The sequence below is a fragment of the Anolis carolinensis genome, chromosome 1 (genome assembly GCF_035594765.1).
Source record: "Anolis carolinensis isolate JA03-04 chromosome 1, rAnoCar3.1.pri, whole genome shotgun sequence".
In the NCBI taxonomy this organism is placed as follows: Eukaryota; Metazoa; Chordata; class Lepidosauria; order Squamata; family Dactyloidae; genus Anolis; species Anolis carolinensis.
In genome coordinates, this window is record NC_085841.1 from 77,301,329 (window position 1) to 77,325,386 (window position 24,058).

Consider the following 24,058-nt stretch of genomic DNA (forward strand, 5'->3'; position numbering starts at 1 on the left):
CTACATTTTATCTATTAACTCTCATTCAACACATTATTGTGTTTCCAATTTTAAGATAAGGCTATAAAAATGACATAGATCTGTAATATATCTGTAAACCTCAATCCAGGCCTACAAATCAACAGAGATTAAAGTCACATGGACATGCATATGCATGGCAATAGAGAATAACAGATAGTCAAAAGTCCTTAGCTTCCTTTGACTAGGTGTTGGTCATTTACTACAGGGGAGGAATTTGGAATGGAGGATGCCTAATCTCATCTTTATTGAACTTCCAATGGTTGGCTAAAACTGTATTATTTTGTCTTATACCTAATAATAGAAACTGGCCTTCAAAATGGTTTTAAAAGCTTTTTTTAAATTAAAAAGATCAGGCCCACAGGTCTGCTTGGGACTCCTTCAGCTGCCTTGGAGGCATCAGGGATTCACTATTGCCAAGCCACGCTGAACAGTGTTCAGAGCTGGTGGACAGCCACCCTCAAGAACCCCCTCCCTCCGTGTTGCAGCTGTCTTAAGCCATGACACCCTCACCTATATTCCTGGTTAGGAAGGGACTAGCAGTTGAGGCAGCTGTTGTGGATTCTGGTTAGGAACCAGTCCAGCTGTCTTAACAAACCCTAATTTAGGATTTGGGTTTTCCTGGTGTACGATTCAGGTTCTTCCCCAATTTAGCTTAACCAAGGACAAAGGTGTGCTAAGGTGGTCTTTTCCCGGGTCAAGCCGGATCAGCTCTATCTGGAGTTTAGCTCCTGCAGGTCTGATCTATCATCTCACCAACCTAAGTGGTCAGTGTAGATCTGCCCTTAATGACTGTAATTAGGTCACTGTGAATACCATGTTTCTCCGAAAACAAGACAGTGTCTTATATTAATTTTTGCACATTTGTTGTTGAACAAAAAATGGACATTTATTATATACTGTACAGTAGTTGTCATCACAAACTAGCATAACCAGACAAACTGTGAATCCTATTAAGAATTTCTTGTTACTGCCATTATTTCCATATACAACAATCTATGGTAGGTACATTTACCAATCCTTGCATGCTCTGGTGTTCTGTTTGGTGGGCATGCTTCCAAACACAAACAGTGTTGGGTCTTACTTTTTGGGGAAGCCTTATATTTAGCAATTTAGCAAAACCTTTACTAGGTCTTATTTTCATGGTATGTCTTATTTTTGGGGAAATAGGGTATCTATATATACACATATTATAAAGCTGATCATAATAGGTATGACCTTTTTGTTCATTGTCTACAAATATGAAAAGAATACAATCAAGCTGTGCTATCTTTCTTAACGTTTCAAATTTGCTCTATTTAATTGCCCAAATTGAGAGTAGAAATGAAACTTTAAAAGTACATTTTCATAATTACAGAGGAATTATACATTTGTTTACACAGAAATAGGATGAATGGACTTCAAGAGGTCTTACTTCTACATAAATGAATCCATGGACTCAATAGGATTTACCTACATGATGATTTATCATTCAACAATTGATGGAATACATATATTAGTTTAAAATAACTTTTGAATCCCGACAGAAAGAAAATGTCAAATTTACTAGCATCTGTAGGAATCCATGTTATCATATCTGCATGTACATATTAATAGGGCTGATAAATACATTTATATAAAACAGTTCAATATAGACCTTCATCCAATGGCTGCCAAACTTTTTACAATATAATCCCATTTAAAAAAAATTAAATGCAGAAACTAGCAGTATAATCCAATAAATTAAACACAGCAAATTAACAACAACTGAAGCAATGTTGCTTATTTTCATGAGCCCTTAAACACTTGTCCCAATCACTATCCAGCTTTGATTTGGGGTTTTTTTTGTAACAAATCTGAATAAAAGCCATAACTTTTTGTTGAATATAATTGCTGTCATACCCCAGCCACCTATGGCTTCTGAACCTGATCCAGAAATGAACTTTGACCAGGATGAAGCTTATTCTGACTTTTTACCTAGTCCACAGAGCTCTTTTCAGTTACAGCTGCCGGCTGTTGATAGCTCGGGTGATTCCTTAATTGGGAAAGTGAAAGTGAAAATATTAGGCCCATGGCTGAACCAGATGTTCTTAGTTCCCCAGAGAATGTGTCCTTCAACAGAAGGGAGTTTCTGCATCGCCAGAGATCTGAAAAACAAGAACTCCGCAGGAGTAACCGCTTGGCATCTCGAGGGGATAATGGATAGAAGGTTTTCCCTTGAGAACCTTTAGGGAGTTTGGCTTCCCTTGTTTGTGATCAATTTGGGTTCCATAAAAGTGTTTTACACCATGGACACTTTGCGGTGTCAACCTTGCAATTTCCTGAGAAAGGTTCACCGACTCTAGCTCCTGCTTCTTCCAAACCAAGTTTTCCCAGATCGTGGCGGCCAAGCTGAGCCGCGACTCCCGAGTAGACCCAGATTAAGTCTACTTCCTTGCCTTGTTCCTGAACCAAGTTTTGCTTCAGTTTCATCACGTTCCTGCCTGGATATCAAAGACTTCCTAGTGACTTTGGACCTTGTTATTTCAGTCTTGCTTCCTTGTTTTTCCCCGCTCAAGAACTTTCCAACGGTTTTGAGCATGTTTCGGTTTCTGGACTTTGGACAATAATATTGGACATTTCCCTTCAATTCTTTGGACGAATTCATACCTTTTCTTAAAGGACTATCATATGCTCAACCTTTCCACCTATTCATTCCTAAATTCATAATTGTTTTAATAAAGATATTATATGATTGTTGGTCTCCGTCTGGTTTCCAGAGCTCACGCTGCCTTGGGGTGCAACAATTGCATTTCTGCTTCACATACATTGCCTAATGCAAAATAAATCATATTGTTAATTTAAGGCATATCACAAGAAACCCAAAATACAGTGAACTAAATAAATGTTTTAACTAGAAAACAATCCTAAAAGCAAAAAACTAATAAAATCAATGTTGAAAATCAAACTGATCTTCACCAGCATGGAAATTTCCTATTAAGGTGGCTCTTTTTCCTAACATAGAGCTTGTGTCAATAGCTCTCACTGCAGACAGCCAAAGAAAATTTCCTTGCTCTTCAGAGAATCCTAAAACTCTCCTGCCACAAAGTTTTACTCGGCTGCCTCCAATTGGTCAATATTTACAAAATGTTCTCATCATACTGTAAAATCTGACTAAATTACATCTGTCTATACCAACAGGTAAAGAAGTCAAGATTTCAATTTCAAAGTAATTCTACTGAATTTGAGACAATAGGAGTAAATCATCTGCATAATACTTATGAGGTCAGATTCACCATTTTTACTCCTTTTTTTATTGGTGCTGGTTTTAAGTAATGTAGCTAGTTCAGTAATTGTGAAGACAACTAAGGATACACACAGTTATAAAGTTCACTTTTTTCGCTTTCTATCTTCCATGTTTACTTATTCATTGGATTTATATCCCCCCTTTTCCTCTTATTTTAAGCATCTTTTGGAAGGCTAGAAGAATAGATTTCAATTATGGTATAATGACACAGAAATGGAGAAAGTACCTTCCATAGTTAAAAGAATTATTAAAACAACAAAAGAAGTTGGCAGTAAGTAAAGCATTGTATTTATTTATTATTTATTTACACCCTGCCTTTCTCCTCAAGGGGACTCAATGTGGCTAAAAACTATACACTTTGCTATCTTAACTACTTGGAAGGTGAACTGGCTGCTCAGGGAACAGATTGGAGACTATACATTTGAATAAAACAAGAACTTATTAACTGACAAGTATTTTAGACTTTCTCTCCTTGTGAGTCTCACTATAAAGTCTTTATGAGGAGAAGTAACGTATTTGAGAGATAGACACAGTTCTGACTGAACTGAGGCTCTTGAATCTTTATTTCTTATTGTCTCTTTTTTGTATGGTGTTCAACTGTCTATAAGATGGTCCCAAAATTTAACTCCGAATGGACTTGAATACAGCTCCAACTGGATATGCTATTTTTATAGACTTTATGACCTTCCTCTCTCTTCGCCTTACAGTTATGAAAAGGTTGTCTCTTCTAAGAACCAGAAGTGCCTTGTCTGAGGCTCTGCCCCTGAGGGGATTCTTAAAGGGGCAGAGCAATTGAGGCTTCAAATGCAAAGAGGCAGTCTAGACTGACCCTCCAGAAACCGTACATAAAATATTAATTCCTCTAACTAAAAAGGGCTTAACTAAGGGTAAGCAGTGAGGGTCTTCATGGGGCATGATGTTTGATTAATTTAAAACAAAGTGAATACATTTAAAAAAACAACAACAAATAATACTGAGAGTGGGAGAGACGCTGGGGCAGGGGAGTCAGGGAGGGGATTGTCTTATATGCAACCTTTATTTTATATTTATAAGCATCTATATTTTAAAATAATGAACTAGTTTGGTAACCTTGTTCACAGATCGAGATGCATTATTAAACTATATTTCAGAGAAGTGCATCATCAACTTTTAAAAACTTCCTTTTAAAGTCTTAGCAGAATTTCGTCTGGGCTTATGAATGTGAAGAGATGGCTAAAGGAAACCATCTGGTGAGCAGCTGCAAGGCAAGCCTAAATGCACAGTGTGCCAATATTACTCAAGCTAAGGTTTTGCAGCCAATACAATTCCACTGTGGGGACCAGTGGAAGAAGATGTGCCAGTTATCATGCATTGTGCCAGATTACGTGGGTGTTTTTGTGAAACAGTAAGTGTTCACTAGAGATTAGAACACAGCCAACAGTACTATTACAATGCCCACATCTCCAGGAAATGACCCTAAACATGACTAAAGTTCCAGCATTACAACTGAAGTAAATCAGATCAAAATAAAATATGTTACTTTTATCCTTCTCTTTATACTGTAGCAACAGGGAGCCAGGTAACAATATTACTTTTACTGGGAGGGAATTGGGTTCAATAAATCACAGGACTGGACAAAGGTGAATTCTGAGTCTACTGTTGTATTTATTTGATTTATATTCTGCCTTTCTTTAACAACTGTAAATTGAAAGTGACTAGCATATTGTGAATTAATGTGGTGGTAAGATATGACAAAATTGTGATAATAGAGCAGGGGTAGAAATCACATGGCTCTAGTGTTGCTGAACTATAGCTTCTATTAATCCTAACTAACTTGGCTGCTAGTGGAGAATGCTGGAAGTTGCAGTCCAGCAACATCTGGATGGCCACATGATACTCTCCCCTGTAATGGTGAGGCTGCTGATTATCAGGCAAATTTTCCCCTTGACATTAAGTCTAGTCATGTCCAACTCTGGAGGGTGGCGTTCATTTCTAAGCCGAAGAGCTAGCGTTGTCTGTAGATGCCTCCTAGGTCATGTGGCCGGCATGACTGCATGATTATAAAGTGCACTAAAAGTCACTATAGTGAACCAGCCTTTCCCTTAAACTTTGATTAAAGAGAAAAGTGAGTTAATCAAATATAGTTCACAGATGAACACAGTTATATTACATATACATCACAAGTAAAAATAAGTTTGATTTAAGGTCTAATTTAACTCAGGACCAATCACAAACTTTTTATTCTCTTCTGAAAGTCCTAAGTGTTTCCCAATCTCCAGCACTTTTCCTGGTTCTTGAATTTTCATAGCTGGTCGATGCTGCAGTAACAAGGAATTTCCTCCCCTCATTCTAGAAGAGTAGACTCCTTAGCGCCTAGAATTCTGAAGATATAATTAATATATACACTCATGAATATGTTGAGGCCTGGTTTTGGCCCTCATATGATCCAAGGAAAAGTCTAGGGCCATTCTGCAAAGAGCACTAATGCTGACTTAGGAGGCTAGTTGTCCTTGGCCAATGTTGCCGTTTTTCCACCCAGCTACTCAAAAAAGGCCAGAAGTAGAGGGAATCAGTGCTTCTTTCAGGTTCTCCTGGGATGAACTAAGTTCTTGCCATAAGAGTCTGGAAAACAAGCCTGGTGAGGAGTGGCTTAGAGGTGGGTGTATTTAGCCTGCAGAAGAGAAGGCTGAGAGGAGACGTGATGGCCATGTATAAATATGTGAGGGGAAGTCATAGGGAGGAGGGAGCAAGCTTGTTTTCTGCTGCCCTGGAGACTAGGATGAGGAACAATGGCTTCAAATTACAGGAAAGGAGATTCCAACTGAACATAGGAAGAACTTCCTCACTGTGAGAGCTGTTCGGCAGTGGAACTCTCTGCCCTGGAATGTGGTGGAGGCTCTTTCTTTGGGGACTTTAAAACAGAAGCTGGATGACCATCTGTAAGGGGTGCTTTGAATGTGATTTCCCTGCTTCTTGGCAGGGGGTTGGACTGAATAGCCCACAAGGTCTCTTCCAACTCTGCGATTCAATGATTCTTTCATCTCTCTACTCAGAGAAGGGGAAGTTCCTTTTTGGATAAGAATTAAGAGACAGTACACACATTGACCCATGGATAAGTCAACTCAGATTTTGGGGGGCTCCTTTTTTGACTAAAAATTCTAGACATGAGTAAATAGGGATCCATATTTCCCTAGGGATTCTTCTACAGTGGACAAGAACAGACAAAAGAGGCCATGCCTTTTATCCCTCTGTGCTGCTACAGCATAATGTTGTTGCAGCAGCAAGCATTGGCACAACAGTATAGTGGTTGGAGGGTTTCTCTGAATCAGAGAAGAATTCAGGAATTGTAATGGTTTCCCCACTTTTAATGCCAAGCATAGTAATTTTGTAAGCTTCTCATTTTGAGCCAAGAAACTATAAACAGGGGCTTTTCTAAATTCTAGCCATATCTTAATGCCAATCACAGTGCTAGATTGTGTAGGGTAAAAGAGACCTCAGACCTGAGTCTGGGGAAACATTGCAAGCTTCCCTATAATCACTAATAAATTGTACAATCCCACAATTTATTGTTTGGAACTCAACTCACTTTTCAGAAGGTGTAATATGATATGCAATACATTCTCAGCAGATTATGTCCCCCTTAATTATTCTTTCTCAATTCACAGGCTTTGATAGCTGTTTTACTGCCATGAACCATATTCTGTTTTCAACCATTCTGTGAATTATATAAGCACTTTCCCAGAAGGCCTTGAGCCCAGCCTCCAAGAACTTCACCGCCTTTATTCCAGTTGGCCCTTTTTTTGCAGGATTCTTATTTGCTTTAAAAACACAGACACTTAAAAATTCAAGCAATGCATTTTCAGCTTCTAGTGTTTTTCCTTGTTATGCAAGCTATTGAAGTGAAAAACATTCTCTGCTCTCTCCATGTGCCTGGTTTTCTTATTAAACCTGTCTATTTTTCTTCTAAGATCTGTTTATATCTGTTCATCTTATCATTTGGGACTTTAATTTTACACAGTAGTTTTCATAACCTTTTTTGCAAAATTAGTTTCATTTTAAAGACATAACAGAATAAGCTTTCTTCTGTCTTGGATTTTTTTTCTGATGGATTTTTCTAGATAAATCTATAAAAGGGTGATCTATGTTTAGTTCTGACTGATGACCTGCCAATGACTTGTTGAAATTCATGCTGAGGCTTCCAATTTTCATGCTTCTTACAGGAAACGAGAAGCTCAGTGTGCCTTTCCTTTGTCAGGCAGATATTTTGTGGATTACTTTACAGCAAGTGTTTTTAGAGCTGGAGGTAGGTATTGTGTAGCCTGGGGCAAAAATATGCATTGGCACCCCTAGACTGAACTTTATATTTGATGGAATATAAAAAGAAAACAAAAATTTGTTTGTTTTTATATTCAATATGTAATGCATTCAATATAATATAAGTGTAAACATACTAAATAGAAACCAAAACATTAAAGAATTGCTTAGAAATGGCAAATGGATTTTATAACCAAATTGATAAAAAAAACTAGGGAGCTAAGTCTTCACTAATGTATAAGTAGAGATGGCCTTTTATTGGGCATGTTTTACATGTCTTTTAACCTTTGTTATGTTCTTAATTGATTTGAAACTGTATTATGATATGACTTTAATTTTTCTTAGATTATGGGGGAAATGATTTCAACTTATTGTTTTTAGAAGCCACCTTCGGTTCCACTTTGGGAGAAAGATGGCATGTAAAATGAAAATAAATGAAGCCACCACAAAGTTTCTGCCAAGAGGAAGCAAGGACTAGTTATAATAAATTTCTTCCTAACATAAAAACTATACAGTTTTTAAAGCTTATTAACAGACCAGGATTTATTCTGCACAAAATTTGCATATGACAGTTTGTAGTAACAGAGTATCCTTCTTAGGAAACAACATTTTCTACAAAGTAAATATCACATATAAAACATTTTTGTGCAAATTGACCAACTGCAAATTTTGTACAGAATTATGTAAAAATTATGACACTTGTTTTTTTTTTTTAATGGAAACAGAGTGAGAACTCTGCAGCCCACATTATAACTGGAAAGACTAAAATCATGCAGTCAGCAGGGGTTGCATTGCCACCCTTGGGATGCTCAGTGATCCACTCCAAGTTCCTGGCATCCCTGCCAATTGTGTGTGTGTCTATGGCAAATAACTTTGATTTGCTTTAGGAGAAGGTCCTCACTTTGCATGTTTTCCTGGAGCTGAAGGTGATCCTGCAAGACTGGGTAGAGATGGTCAACCTTTGATCTAATTTGATTTTTCATATTATGGAGAGGATCCCTGAATTATATCTCCAAGAAAGCAAACTCATACTGGATATAAAATAATATAGAGGGTGATGTTATTTACACAGCTGATATTACATATTGCTCATTTTAGGGTTAGAGCTGTTGAGGCTCACTTAATGAGACACTGCCATTTTTTTCTTGATCTGCAGAGAACTTTGTCATTTGCTTGTGGCAGATATGTGTATGCAAATCTTTTGGAGTACCAGACTGGTAAACATAAAGTAGCATTCATTTATATTGATTCCAAAAGCTTGCTGCTTCTAGATGTAGACTGCCTTTGGAACTACAGTAGAGTTCCGGTTAACCAACCTTTGGTTATCCAATCATCTGTATTATCCGAGGTGCCAGGCCCTCCGGCGAACACTCGCCCCTTGGGAGGCGCCCCCCTGCTGCTGCCTAGCAACACGCACGAGGCACTTCCTTAAACTGGTTTGCCAGGAGGGACAATAGGGTCTCCCTATTATGCATCAGTTCCGGTTATTCGACATTCAACCCGCCCATTTATGTCGAATAACTGGAACTCTACTCTAATTTGCTGTTTCACCGGCTTGAACTGCAGAGGCCCTTTGAGAAGGGGTGACCTAGGAAGTGTCCCAACACCCCCAAAATTGTGGGTTTAATTTAGCCTAGTCACATGTACCTGGTCTTGCAATTTTCTACAAGACCAGGAATGGGCTTTAGCACAGCTGGTAAATCACCAGCATTAATAAGATCTACCAACTGAAAGGTGGCTAATTTGAAGCCCGATCAGAGTGAGCATCAGACTGTCAAGCTCAGCTCACTGTTTACCTAAGCAGTTCACAAACAGCTTAGAGCTGTAATTAGAGAAATTAGGTACCACTAATTAGTGGGGGAGGTATTTTACAACATCATAAAAGGAATGAAATGCTGGTGACCAAAAGGAAGGAGGGAAGTCCTGATGGCTCTTTGTCATAGGCAATGGAGCAATATCTCCCCTTTGTGGCTGAATCCGAGCACAACCTCCAAGACACTAAAGCTCCAAGGCACACCGCATAGCTCCTTTCTGTCTGTTTTGTCCTGTTTGTACAAAATGGCATTGAATATTTGCCATATATGTGTATTTTGATCCACCCTGAGTCCCCTTGGGGAGATAGCGTGGAATATAAATAGTTATTATTTCTCCTCCATCTGCAGTATTCTATGGCCTGATTTGAGTTTTTAAATTTTTCTCATAAAATATGAACTATTTTTAATCATTTATATATGCAATTTACATTAGGATACATATTTCTTTTCCACTTTATAAATCTAAGAGGAAGAAACAGGTAAGGAAGGCCACACCAGCACCTGGTCCAGGGCAGGCTGAACCATTTTTTGTTTTGTTTTATAAGTGTAAGGTATTTAATATATTTACTGCACTCATTAAATCTTAGTGGGACATAAATTCCATACATAATTAAAATAATGGGCTTTGCTGTCATATTATTTATCCTTTCTACACCCTGCAGAAGTTTCATATATTCTTGTTACAGTATATTTAACAGATGGAAAATTAAGACAGAGCGTGATTTTTCCTAAGACCACCTAGAGATTTCATGGCTAAGCAGTAATTTCTTTGTAGGCTTTATACTCAAAATATCAAATGGAGAATTCTGGTTATATGTAAACTCTGACCAGCGTGAGGTTGTTGCTGCTATTGCTGCTGTTATTATTTACTTGCATGGTGTGAAACCAGCAATTATTCTGAAGAATAGTTTTTGTCATTTTTGATGCAAAACAATGATAGGATTTCTACATATTTAGTTAACATTCTAGGCATGAAGAGGTATATAACTTTTAAAATGTTAAAGAATAATTGACTCTACCCTTGGAAGACAATCATACTTGGCCACAAGTGATTACCTATATGTCAGTAGTTCTCAATCTGTGAGTCCCCAAGTGTTTTGGTCTACAACTCCCAGAAATCTCAGCCAGTTTACCAGCTATTAGGATTTCTGGGAGTTGAAGACCAAAACATCTGGGTACTCACAAGTTGAGAACCACTGACATATAGCTTTGCTGGGTCAGAGTAACATAGCTACTTCTTTAGAAACTGTTACAAATCAAAGGCAGGCAGCTTTGGTTAGGACATTAAAATGGAATTGCTGGAAAACATGTGAAGAACAAGCAAGTATTTAGCTGACCATTAGACAAGGATGTGGATTGTACTTGAACAGATGTTTATATTCTAAATGTCATTGGAACTAAGCTGTGTGATAGTTAAGTAAGAGTTTGTATATGGAATGGAACCTATTTTAAAACCACATGAAATTACACTTCAATATGAGAAACAAACCACCTCTTGTTTTATGACCAACACACTCAACACTGTAATGAGTAAGTGTATCTGTAAAACATGACAAGGTTTTGAAAGCTTCCAAAAGGGAACCATAGCGCCGAGTCAATAGCATCATACTCCGAGAGCCAAGGATTGAAGATTGATTGTCTCTCTCTTTGTGTTAGTCCTGTACATACAGAAGTCTTGTACAAATGGGAGAAACAAAAAGAGATAATACATTTTGGGCAAATAAACAGAAATAAACAAGAAGGAAAGTAAGAAGGAAAATAATGTGGGGTACATAACATCAAAATATAAAGACCAATAATTGTCTGTGAGTGCACTATATTCCAGGTGAAGTCTGACCAAAGCAGAATATAGTGGTACTGTATTATTATTTCCTTCAAGCTGAATATGAATCAACACTATACTTCTATTGACGCAGCCTAGAACTGCACTGTTTTTTTAGCTGCTGCATCACACTGGTGACTCATATTCAGCTTGTGTCTATTAGGACTCCTAGATGTTTCTCACATGTAATGTTAAATATGTATGTTCTTGCATACAAAGATATCATAAAAAGATATTCACATTGAGAATAGTTTACTGCGAAGTCCTCATATACTCTGCTTTCAGCAGCGAGGCAAGTCTCTTCTGGGCATCTGCTAGATTCAAATATTTCATGATTGGCAGTGGATGCCAGGCATATTTGTGTTTTCAGAAGGTGACACATAGAAAGATTTGACTCAGCCTGTTTTAACATGACAAGCTGCAAGTTTCTTCTTAATTCAAATACCAAAAGTTATATGTATACCGTGTAGCACCAGATTTTGTAGCATCTGGCTTTGGATAAAGGATTTGCTGGAAATCTCTGGTAAACACAGACATTCACCAAAACACTTAAAGAAAGCTTATCCAACATTTTGTACAAATTTATGTTTTCTTTGGAGTAGACTCAAAGCCTGGCACTATATTTACACTATGATCCCAAATGGTCAGTGGAATTTTAAAAAATCTGGTATTTCAAGTCCAAAACCACAGCATTTTCAGGTAAGAGACTATCACGCTTAGTAATACAGTTAGTAGTAAAAAGATTATCCTTGTTTTTTTTACTGAGCAACAGGGTAAGTATGAGGTGTTAGAGAACATTTTTGGCAGATGAAAACATTAGGATATAGCACTTTAATTTGGTACAGTGTCTCCAGAGTGTAAAGAAGCAATCACTAAGAATTACATTTCATTTCACTTACTAAATGTAAATATTTCCTTATGGACAGAAGGCCCTTTGTGCAAACAACAATTCAATAACTGCAAGTTAAATAAATGAAAAACTATGTGACACATTAGAAATATTCAATCAGCATTGATCAAGTCAGAGTCTCTCTCCAAAATGGCCTCCTAAGAGGGGAAAAAGATCTCAAGGAAGGCTACTTCCTTGTGAGTTGTAAAATTAGAAAAACGAATTGTGTTAAAATTAGACTAACTAAAAGCAAGAAAACTGACAGCAGTATTTCTACAAAGTTATGGGTATAATGGAGGCTGGTTGTGGGAGCATAGACTGGAAATAATCTATGCAACGCTGCAATTGTATCATGCTAATCTTTTATTAGAAACAGAAAAAAGGAAGTCTACTTGACAAAATTCTCTAGAAAAGCATTTTCACAATAAGTGCTACCACCCTTTTGACCCTTGAAAAACTAAGTCCCTGGAATAATATCTGCTCTTGTGATTTTAAAGATAACGGCAAGTGATATAACGCAAAGTCTAAGGAGGGACCTGGTTGAAAAAGTGACACAGAGGAGTGGCTTTTAGACAACCACCACTTGCTTTCCCCAAATGTACCCAAAATGTTGGTTCTGAAAGCTTCCAGGAGGGACAAAACATCTTTCTTGTCAACTGGGTCTTGCTCCACAGAGCATGCAATGTCCTTGTTGCAATAGCTTAACTGTCAACAGATTTGTTTCCAAGTACATTTCAAAGTGAACATTATGATCGATAAAGCCTGATATGACCTGGTTCCAGATTATCTGATGATCGATATTGCCCCATATGAGCCTGCTCTTGTTTTCAGATCTTTAAATGAATCCTTAATCTTTGTTTCACATTTCTCACATATAGATGTGGTAGGAATATGGAAAAGGGCTTTTGATAATATGGCTATATTCACTGTTCCGCTTGTTCATAATTATGGCTTCAATTTGTTTTCAATTCTATCAATAGTTCAATTAGATTATAACTTTTGCATAATGAAAACATCTTGAGTTTAGGACTGGGAAAAATGATTTTTTTTTTTAAAAAAGGTGGTTTCCTGGCTGTGTGGCCATGTTCTAGCAGCATTTTCTCCTGATGTTTCACCTGAATCTGTGGCTGGCATCCTTAAAGGATATGGTGGTAGTCAAACAAGTGGAGTATATATACCTGTGAAATGTCCAGGTTGGGAGGAAAGATCAATTGTCTGTTAAACTAGTGTGAAGGGTGCAATTAGCAAGTTTGGAAATAGCCTGGCTTTTGTTCCCTTTGAATCGCTTGTTGCCTGGAGGCATCCTTTTTCTGGGTAAGCCCTTGACTGCTTACTATCTGGAGACTTCTTGAGTCTGGGTGGTGTTCCTTATTCACTGTCTTTATTCTAGTCTTTTTCAATACAGGTAGCCTAATTTTGTTCATTTTCATGGTTTCTTCCTTTCTGTTGTTGAAACTGTCCATATGCTTGTGGATTTCAATGGCTTCTCTGTGTAGTCTGTCAAAGTGGTTGCCCGAGTGCTCCAGAATTTCTGTGCTTTCAAATAATATTCTGTATTCAGCTTGGTTTATCATGTGTTCTACTATGGCTGATTTTTCTGGCTGAAGTAGTCTGCAGTGTCTTCCATGTTCTTTGATTTGTGTATGGGTGCTGCGTTTGTTGGTAGACTTGTCCACAGTTACACGGTATGCAATAGACTCTTGCAGTGGTTAGAGAATTCCTAATCACTTAGGGATCCTCTAACCACTGAAGGAGGTCAGGGATCCTGGTCTGGCAGACAGGTACTCCGGGATAAGTACTGGGTTAGGGACCTCTACTTCTAATAGTACTGCTTTAGTGGAGCTCAAATTTCAAGATTTCAGCCTAAATATAATTAAAACCACTAAACTATAACATAATTTATTCCTAAAGGTGTACACAGTAGGCAAATCCAAAGACTTAAAAGGTGGCCAGGACAGTATTAAACTTTGTGAAGCACAGTGTCCCCTGCTTTTCAATGAGTCTTTTCTCTCAGTGCTTGCAAATTGCAGGCAAGTTTTATTAATTCAATGGTCCATTATTTCATGAATTCTTTTTGCCTGTGGAGGCTTGCTTAAAACCATGCGCACATACGCAATCCCATGTTTTAACTATAATATGTGTGGATCCCTTATCAAATTAATAGAACTTTTCTTGAAATCTGTAAGTATAAAAACAACATGCTTTTTGTCAGTTCTTCCCTGTGGTGGCTTGCTTTAGACAGTTCGCATACATATGTGTCCATTGCTTACCAAGTGAGCTGAGATGGTGGAGGGACCCCTATGTTCCACTGTTCAACAGATTCCTACTTTCTCACTATTCTCTGGTCTCTAACCCATCAGATAAGCAAAAGAACATGGTGCTTACTTTTTCAAGTTAAAAAGCTGCCTCTCGAAAGATATCCAGCTTGTAATTCTTCCTCAATATGAAACCAGAGTCTATCTAAAGCTTTACAAGGGGGTGAGTCCAATTTATACTAGTAACACCCGCCTTTAGCTATAATGATGCACCCAATGAATTTGATTTTTCCATACCATTCTGTCTTCCATTCATATCAGTGAACATAAACACAAAGAAACGGAAAACATAATGGAAAAAGATAAATATTTCTTCCATAAAAGTCACATTAAAATTAAATACCTCAGTAGACTCCCTAAAACATTTCTACATATGAAGAAATATTTGCCAAAATTAAGATAAGATAAAGTAGATGGGATGGTAAATTTATTTTAAAAAAATGAGGGCAACAAAAATCGAGATATTTAACCCTAGTGTCTACTTTACCCTTATTTCCTTGCAAATCACAAAATGATATCCCAAACTCAAACTATGAATAGTATGATAGTGGGTTTAAAAGACACCACACATGGTGTGGAAAGGGGTGGATGACAGCAATACTCTATGTTAAAATAATTTGCTAATCAAAAGATACATCTCTGAAGCAGTCACTTGTTACACAGATGCATCCAAGGGGTTAAAATCCTTGGCTATTGCTATATCTAGCAGCAGTAATAACAATATTTAACAGAATGGGAAATATATCTATGCGGCATAGAATAGTTGAGAAGATCATCTCTTACCAGAATGGTCTATCTCCATCATTATGCCCAGGTATTTAGTTATACGTTAGAGATGACATAGCTTGGAGCCAAGGTTGCAGCCTATCTTTTGTCAACACTGAAAGACTTCTCTCTTGTCTCAACTTCTATAATATATTTCTAGCCTAATCAGCTGACAGATTTTGTCCAGTGATCTAACAGATGCTAATTAAACATCTTTATCTTTCTGTTATGCTCTAAATCAGTGGTTCTCAACCTGTGAGTCCTCAGATGATTTGGCTTTCAACTCTCAGAAATCCTAACAGTTGGTAAACTGGCTGGGATTTCTGGGAGTTATAGGCCAAAACACCTCCCACAGGTTGGGAACCACTGCTCTAAGTCGAGGTGATGTAGCATCAGGTATAGTTGACTGCATTTCATCAGATTACTTCAACCATATGTTTGCATCAACCATTATTTTCTAACACAGTACCTGTTTTAGGGTTCATTAGCAGTTAAATCACTCTTGGTAGCACTGTTGGCATTCTACCTGGAATGAAGCTGTGTATATGACCTCAGTAACATATACACACCCTACAAGACACATTATATTTTAGGCTTTAGAAATACACTATTTACATTTCCAGGTCTCAAAGTCCACAATCAAGCCAGCATGTCCCCTATAAGAGTGGCACTGCAAGTTTATGATATTGTGGACACAACACTCTGTGTGTGTGAACTATGTGTGAACTATGAACATTTTTTAAAACCTAAACTTATAGAATGCACCATTTAAATCCAAGTAATAATTCTAACTTCCATTTATATTAACATTTATGTATTTTAATTTAAATTATTTATGGACTGCCCCTCTTGTGCTCAACACAGATACATCAAATTACCAAATTAATTGAATATAAAACAAAGCCAAATTGTTTAAAAGGCTACTATCAAAACACAGCTATGAAAAGTAAAGTAGGACAGTCTCTCAACAAGTCAGGAGGCAAAATGAGCCACCTGGATAACAAGATAAAGGTCTGACGGGTGGATCTTAACTCACAAACTGGGAGCTGCTGCTTTTCATAGTTGCAGTTAAAAAGTATGAAAAGCAACTGAATGCATGGTCTGAGAATACCTTTAGTTTCTGACTCCTTTTCAGGCCAGCTATCCCACAACTACTACTGAGATTGCTCAATAGCATTACTTTCATTTTGTTTGACTTGGTGTTCAGTTTCCACTTCCCCACAGCTTCCAACCAGTAGTTTAGGTTGTTCCTGGAGATATTATATTGAAAATATGAGCATCTAGTTATACCTCTTATGATGAAATTCAATCCTTATAGCCAGAGAAAGTGAATAACCAGCTCAAAGCAGTCCAGCATCTCTTTGCTTGACACTGGTCCATTAAAATGTAATAGATCTGATAAAGAGAAAATAGCCATTTGGGTACAAGAGGTGATTTGTGTATCTATCCTCCTAAGGGGTTTTCCCCCGGACATGACTGTCATAGCAGCAAGCCAGCTCCTTTTTGAGTAAGATGCTGATGGTGATGATGATAGTAATTCAATTCCAAGGACTCTGGATCAATTTCAATCTGGCATTCTTTTTGAGCTGCGCTAATAACCGGAACTGCCTTGCTCGCCCTGATGGATGACTATCTTAATGGATAACTGGAATAAAGACAAGGAATCAGATGACAAAACACTTCATAAGACTCTTTCTAATTTTATCCAGAATTTATTTTCTGTATGTTGACTATTCTGTTAATTTAGTTAACTGTCCTATGCTATTTAAGAGATGGAGACACAATTAAGTAACAAGACGTCATGATGCTACTATTCCAGAACACCTCCTGTTTGCGCTCTCATCAAGAAGCCAATACGCGATCACAGAATCAGGCCTGGTGGAAGGAAGTCTCAAATCAAAGTCAAAGAAGCAGCAATCAAAGAACCTGCTTTGTGAGCTGGGTTAATACATTGAACTGAATTGTTGTTGACAGAAGCATTTCAATTATTCATTTCATTACAACATTTCTTACTTAGATCAGATTTCTATTTCAATAATTAGAATTCATATAGCATGCCAATAACAGGGTAATATTATTTTTCTATCTATCTATCTATCTATCTATCTATCTATCTATCTATCTATCTATCTATCTATCTATCCATCCATCCATCCACACACACACACACACACACACACACACACAGAGTCTAGCTTAAGCACTGCTGTATCATAAATGGATTTATACACATACATAATTTAGCTTTAGATTAAATAGACATATATCAGAAAAATATAAAGTGCTGGCTATTATATATCACTGATTAATTTACAATATTAAATTGTAGCAATGCAATAAAACATCAACATATTTCTAAAAGAAATGGCATGATTTAAAAGTTGAAAAACCGATTAAAGCAGCAATATAAACCACTCTCTCCCCAAATAATTAAAGTTTTGATGACTAATTGGTTATGAATTCCTCCTTGACTTTAAATGTTAGAATTTACAAAATTATGTTTTGGGTTAACTGGGCATTAACTAGAGAGCACAGATGGTTCAAATCAGTGAGGAGATACTTTGTTGTGTCTACTATGAGGCAGTGAGGACAAATTGCATCCACCACAATATCCAAACATAATTATTCCAAATGGTGAAAAGCTTGTTGGGATTACAGGGCAAAATAATGGAACCCTCTGTTGTAATAAATATGGAACACACAATATTAATATTTTGCCCATTTTCCTAGGCAGACTCAGCAAGCCACAATTGTTAATGCACTGAAACTTCCATGAAATCTAGCATAGTGTAGTGGTTCGAGCATTGGACTACAACTTTGGAGACCAGGCCATATAAACCCACTATGTGACCTTGGGGCAAGTCACACTCTTTTGCCTCAGGAGGCAAAGGCAACCTCTTTGGAACAAATCTTGCCAAGAAAACTTGCATAGTTTTCTCTTTAAAATGACCGGAAGGCACACAACAACAACCAACTTCCACAGATTTTTAAAGTGTGTTCTGTATGGTGTTTCTTTTGAGGAAAGCATTAAAGCTAGAACTAATGGAGTGTGTTCATTCACACCATAGATGTCTGGAGTAACCTCCAAAAACCATTTTAAGTGAATTGCCCCAGCTGCCAAAGGTAAGCATGATAGCTTTCAAAAACTCTAGGCTGCCCGAGAACTCCAACTATAAAGGAATATACTTGGTTGGTGAAGCATTATCTGTCAGTGTGGCTTTCCTATGTGCTGTCAGAGCGCGGGGTTTGGATAAACACACATGCAGCGGAAGATCATGTGCTCCATCATTGAAAATACAACACATTGTAGATAATAGATATGGGAAGAGGGTCTTCACTAATGTGATGTCCCAAATCTGGTGACTGGCACAAACTTCATTCTAATTTCAGCACTAATTTGGTGAACTTTGCTTTTCACTCAAGCTTTTCTGGCTCAGTGTTCATAGCATTGTCTTTTCTACTGTGTATTGTATTTTATTGTTGTTACCCATTTTAATTTATTTAAGTAGTCTTATAATCATTTTAAAACTGGTTTTAATAATTCAATTCATGCTGAGATATTTGGTAATAAGAAACAACACTTAACAATATCATGTTAAGTGTCCAAGTAACAGAAAATATATATGCAAATAACAACATACAGATATTTAATATACCAGCAGAGAGGGCAAGAGTAAAATTGTGTTTTTCTGTATTAAGTATATAAGATTTTAGGACAACTTACTAAATATCTCTCCTCTTGTCTCATGCTTGGAGTGCGAATCATATGGTTCTGCTCCCCTCTCCAATCTCCAAAACGGCGAAAAAAATAATTGGATAAAAACCGGTTGATGGGATCTCTGATAATATTGATGTACACTGGTTGGTCTCCTCCAAACCTAGCAAACAGGAAAAAATAGAAGACTGCAGATGGCCATTTCAGGATTTCAAAATCTACTTTCTCAAGAAATGGATGGCTTGCTTTTTTAGAAACCACACACATGCACGCACACACTCACACACACACTCCACAAATGCGCACACCACCACCAACACTTTACTTTTATTTTGCAACTTAAATTCAGAAGTCAAATAGATAAAACTGATTTTACACTTAGAGGTTACCAAATGAGAAGTGTTCTTTTTTAAAAAGTCCTAACTAGAGTAGACCCATTAAGCCAACTGAATTTTTGTAAGTGTTGATCTATCACTCAGTAGTCCTTTCAGACTAGAATTATTATTATTATTATTATTAATAATAATAATAACCAGCCCTATCTCCCCGATGGGACTCAGGGTGGTTTCCAAACAAAAAGTGGCCATGATGAAAACAAAAAACCAAATCAAACCAATAAATAAACAGCAATATAAACTTATAATGACTAACTGATAAGTAAATTAGAAACAAAATAAAATATATAGTTAAAAGCATAATAAAATCTCATCAAACACATTTACTTTGTAATAAAATCTGACCATTAAAGTGCATTAAAGTATAAAATGGTTTACAGACACCAACAGAGCCAGGGTGGGCTTCCAGCATCCAATGAGATTGTATATTAGGATGTTCTAGTCCTCCTCCTCTCCATAGGTTTTTAAAGGAGAGGAGATAGGGGGCATTTTTATTTCTTTGAGGAGGGCGTTCCAGAGGTGAGGGGTGATCACGGAGAAGCCCCCCCCACCTCATTCCCACCAACCACGTTTGCGACGGGGGTGGGACCGAGAGCAGGGCCTCCTCTACTGATCGCAGTGCCTGGGGTAATTTATATGCAGAGATGTGGTTAGTCAAATAGACTGGGCCCGAACCATTTAGGGCTTTATAGGTAGAAACCAACATTTTTTATTTAGCCCAGAAGCAGACCAGCAGCCAGTGGAGCTTCCACAGAAGGGATGCAGTTCTCTCCCCATACGACACTCCAGTTAATAACCTAGCTGCCAATCTCTGAACTAATTAAAGCTTCTGAACTATCTTCAAAGGCATCCCCAGGTAGCGAGCGTTGCAGTAGTCCAGATGGGATGGGACTAAGGCGTAGACTGCCATGGCCAAGTCTGGCATCTCAAGGTACAGGCACAGCTGGCACACAAGTTTTAATTGTTCGAAGGCACTCCTGGTCACTGCTAACACCTGGGGTTCCAGGGTCTACTATGAGTCCAGGACCACCCCCAAGCTGCAGATCTGCATCTTCAGAGGGAGTAACCCCATCCAGCACAGGCTGTAAGCCCATTCTCTTATCTGCCTTCCGACTGACCAGGAGTACCTCTGTCGTAAAATCAAAATTTTTAGACCCTTCACAGGTTCTGTAGTGACTAATGTGAAAATCAAAAGTGGATTTGAAACTATAAATCTCAGGAAAAAAAGTAATGCTTGCATTTCCAAGAAAATATTTTGCTTATTCTTTTGTGTGTGGGAAGAGTAAATACAGACTTTTCATTTCATGAGTTAATGTCAAGGGGAAGAGTGAACTGTTAGCTTGAAGAACTTTTAGCATTCTTTCTCTTGAAGAACAAGGACCCATATACAAGAGGATAACATGTAAGAAAGTCTGGCCAAGCAACAGAGCAATATACTCAAACTTTAAACATCCTGCACAGCATGTTACATGACAATAATATATCAAAGTATTTCCAAGGGCAACATAACACTTGGTTCTGTGATTTTAGGTAGAATTATTTTAACTAAAGTCACTTTGGACTGTCAAAACGATCAGCGTGGCTATCAGAATTTCCACATGCACAAAATGTTATGGATGTTCAAAAGCGTATAAGGGTGTAGGCAATGCACATCTATTCAGTAATATAAATGCACAAACAAGAATGTTTTAAGCAAAAGCTCAGTGGCAAGAATAGTTTAACTGTTTTAAATTAAAGAATTCTGAACTACCTGTGCCAACAAACCCACAAATGTAACAACTGTACAATCAATTAGCTATAGCTATTAGCTCATCTTGACTGGAGTTACTTATTTATCAAAATATGTATATCTTGTCATATTTCAAAAAGATGTTATCTGGCCCTAATTGATTCTTGACTGGAATTCTCCTGCTTTTTGAGCATTGCTCTTTATGTACTGTCCTGATTTTAGTGTTTTTTAATACTGGTAGCCAGATTTTGTTCATTTTCACGGTTTCCTCCTTTCTATTGAAACTGTCCACATTCTTGTGGATTTCAATTGCTTCTCTGTGGCTAACACCTCCCAACAAAGCTGGTTTTCAATAGCTTCTCAATGGCTAACACCTCCCAACAAAGGTTTCCCCCAAATAGTGACCAGTCAGGCCTTGAAACTGCAAGGTCATTAAATGCTAATCATGGTGGAAAATTGCAACATTCACATATGCCTCAAGCAGATAAGATTTCTTTCTCCCACCCAGGACATTCCATAGATATATAAGCCTCACTTACATAGTTTCCAACAGACCCCTCAACTTCTGAGGGTACCTGCAATAGATGTGGGCGAATCATCAGGAGAGAAAATGATTCCGGCCATGAAAGCCTTCGACAACATAAATGACATTCATAGATTATGTGGCTATACTTCACAGAAAGTTGAAAAGGTTTTACATCCAAGTCATTTTGTAAGATTTGTTTTGTAATGCTTTCTATACCAGAATTTTTATTTTCTGTACTCAGAGGGACTGACTACCAAGTAAACATATATATGATGGGATGCTCAACTTAAGGTTTAGAACCAAACTTTTTCCATGCATTCAAAATAGTACAAACATTGTGTTCAGTATCTTGGGGGAAAATGCCACAATAAAGAAATATCATTAATGGAATATAAACATGACAAAATATTTTGTTACATGTCAAATTTTGCAGTTTGAAATGTCACGTTACTCCATCATTGAAGTGCAATGAACCTTTTTTAACCTTTAGTCTTTTGGCATTTGCACTCATTTGTCATTTTTCCAGCAAGAAAGCTTGAAATATTATAAGCTGTGTTTATATGATTATTTAAGATGTTCAGAACTAGAATAAAAAATTCCATGCAAACAGCAGCTGCCTAAATCCTCCATCTACTCCACATTCCAAAATATCATAAACAGTAAGATCAGCAAAGCAGAATTGTTATTTTAAACCACAGGATGAGGGCTGAGATTAAGCCCTTAAAACTCATGTGCATATCTTCCAACTTCCTTTTTTATAGCCTCCAAAATCCTAACTTTCTTTTAGAATTTTTTTTATCCTTCATGGCTGCTGAGATGAATTACATGTCTGAACAGAAATGTTACCTGGTTTAGTTCTCTATGCTAAACATATTATCTACTCCTATATCTGCAAAACCTGTTATTAACCCATACTGTAGGACCACCGTATCCATGGGGGTTCAGTTCCGGACCCTGCACAGATATTATTAAGTGGCAGCAACATGAACACACATGTTTCAGTGTGTCTACATCCAAGTCGCTGCTATTTAATAATATGAGGCATGACAAGCCACAATCAGTGAAAATTGCAGATCCGGAGCCTGTTTATCCAGAGGAGTTACTGTACTTAAAAGTTATGAATAGGTAAAGGCAGGTAAAGGTTTTCCCTTGGCATTAAGTCCAGTCGTGTCCAACTCTGGGGGTTGGCGCTCATCTCCCTTTCTAAGTCGAAGAGCTGCCATTGTCCGTCGACACCTCCAAGGTCATGTGGCCGGCATGACTGCATGGAGCACAGTTACCTTCCCACAGGAGTGGTACCTATTGATCTTCTCACATTTTCATGTTTTCAAACTGCTAGGTTGGCAGAAGCTGGGGCTAACAGCGGGAGCTCACGCCACTCCCCGGATTTGAACCGGCGACCTTTTGGTCAGCAAGTTCAGCAGCTCAGCAGTTTAACCAAGTTATGACTACAATCCTTAAAAAAACTATCATATGACTAACCTCGGCTTCTCCATTGTCAGATGTGGAACAACACATGCAATCTTCCCTGCATGCCTACAAGATTTTGGCACCCTACAACCACTACTCTTTTGTGGAGTTTGTATCTTGTTATATTTTAAAACCACTTCTAGTACCCTTTTAATGCACAGGGAATTATTTCACAACATTTCCTTTCATCTGCCTTCTGCCTTCATAGAAATTGCTGAAGGCTAAGTACTATCCCAATTTATCCACAGGATGCTCCTATGAAGAAGTATAGATATAAAACAAGACTTGCTAAACAATGTTCCATGAGCCAGATTATGCCTCACTCAAAACTCTTACAATGCTTCTATCTACACTGATCACTGAATATAGTTGGATCAGTCCTATGGCAGCCAAGTGTTGCATGGGGTGGATCCAAGGTAACGAAGGGCAAGGCTATTTTAACATGGTCTCGTCTAGCATTACTCAAAATTGGTGAAAAATCCAAATTCTAGCCCCTTGGTAAAATAGTTGTCCTTGGTAAAATAGTTGAGTTGGTTCAGAAATAGAACCAGCCACAACAGTCCCCACTACCAGTCCCCTCCCACCCCCTGTGTTGTACCAGTATCCAGCCATGATACGGGTTTATCAGTCCACCATGGCATGCTGTGACATTGGCTTAGGTGATGGGATAAATGGGGAAAGGAGAGGTTAGCAGAAGTTGTATCCCTCCTTTGCCCTCTCCCCCAGAACCTTGTTGCCCTAGCTGGCATTACTGCACACAACAGCAGCCAGTGTTGTATGAAATTGTTGTAACCCAAATCTAATTCAGCATGTCCAATATCAGCCCTCCAATACTGTATAGTCCACACGTGGACTCCCCTTGCTGCAGTGGAGCTTATCCGCATGAAATATAATTTGTGGCCAGGTGCCCTAACCATCTCCCCTGCCCTTCATGTTGTGACGGTCTCCCGTTACGAGATCTACCGAACCAATGTTTCTACTGTGCTACTGCTGGTGCAATTCCTTCTCCATGGACGAAATATAAATACGCCCATCATGTAAT

At 37.9% G+C, this 24,058-nt stretch overlaps 1 protein-coding gene across 1 annotated transcript in view; it reads right to left on the minus strand.

The window, feature by feature from the left end:
• The window catches only part of ust (uronyl 2-sulfotransferase), a 189,649-nt gene that overhangs the window by 47,189 nt on the left and 118,402 nt on the right, over window positions 1–24,058 (minus strand). The window contains exon 5 of the mRNA XM_062977585.1: window positions 18,906–19,059. Coding sequence (XP_062833655.1) covers window positions 18,906–19,059 — 154 coding nt within the window. The remainder of the gene's footprint in view (window positions 1–18,905; window positions 19,060–24,058) is intronic.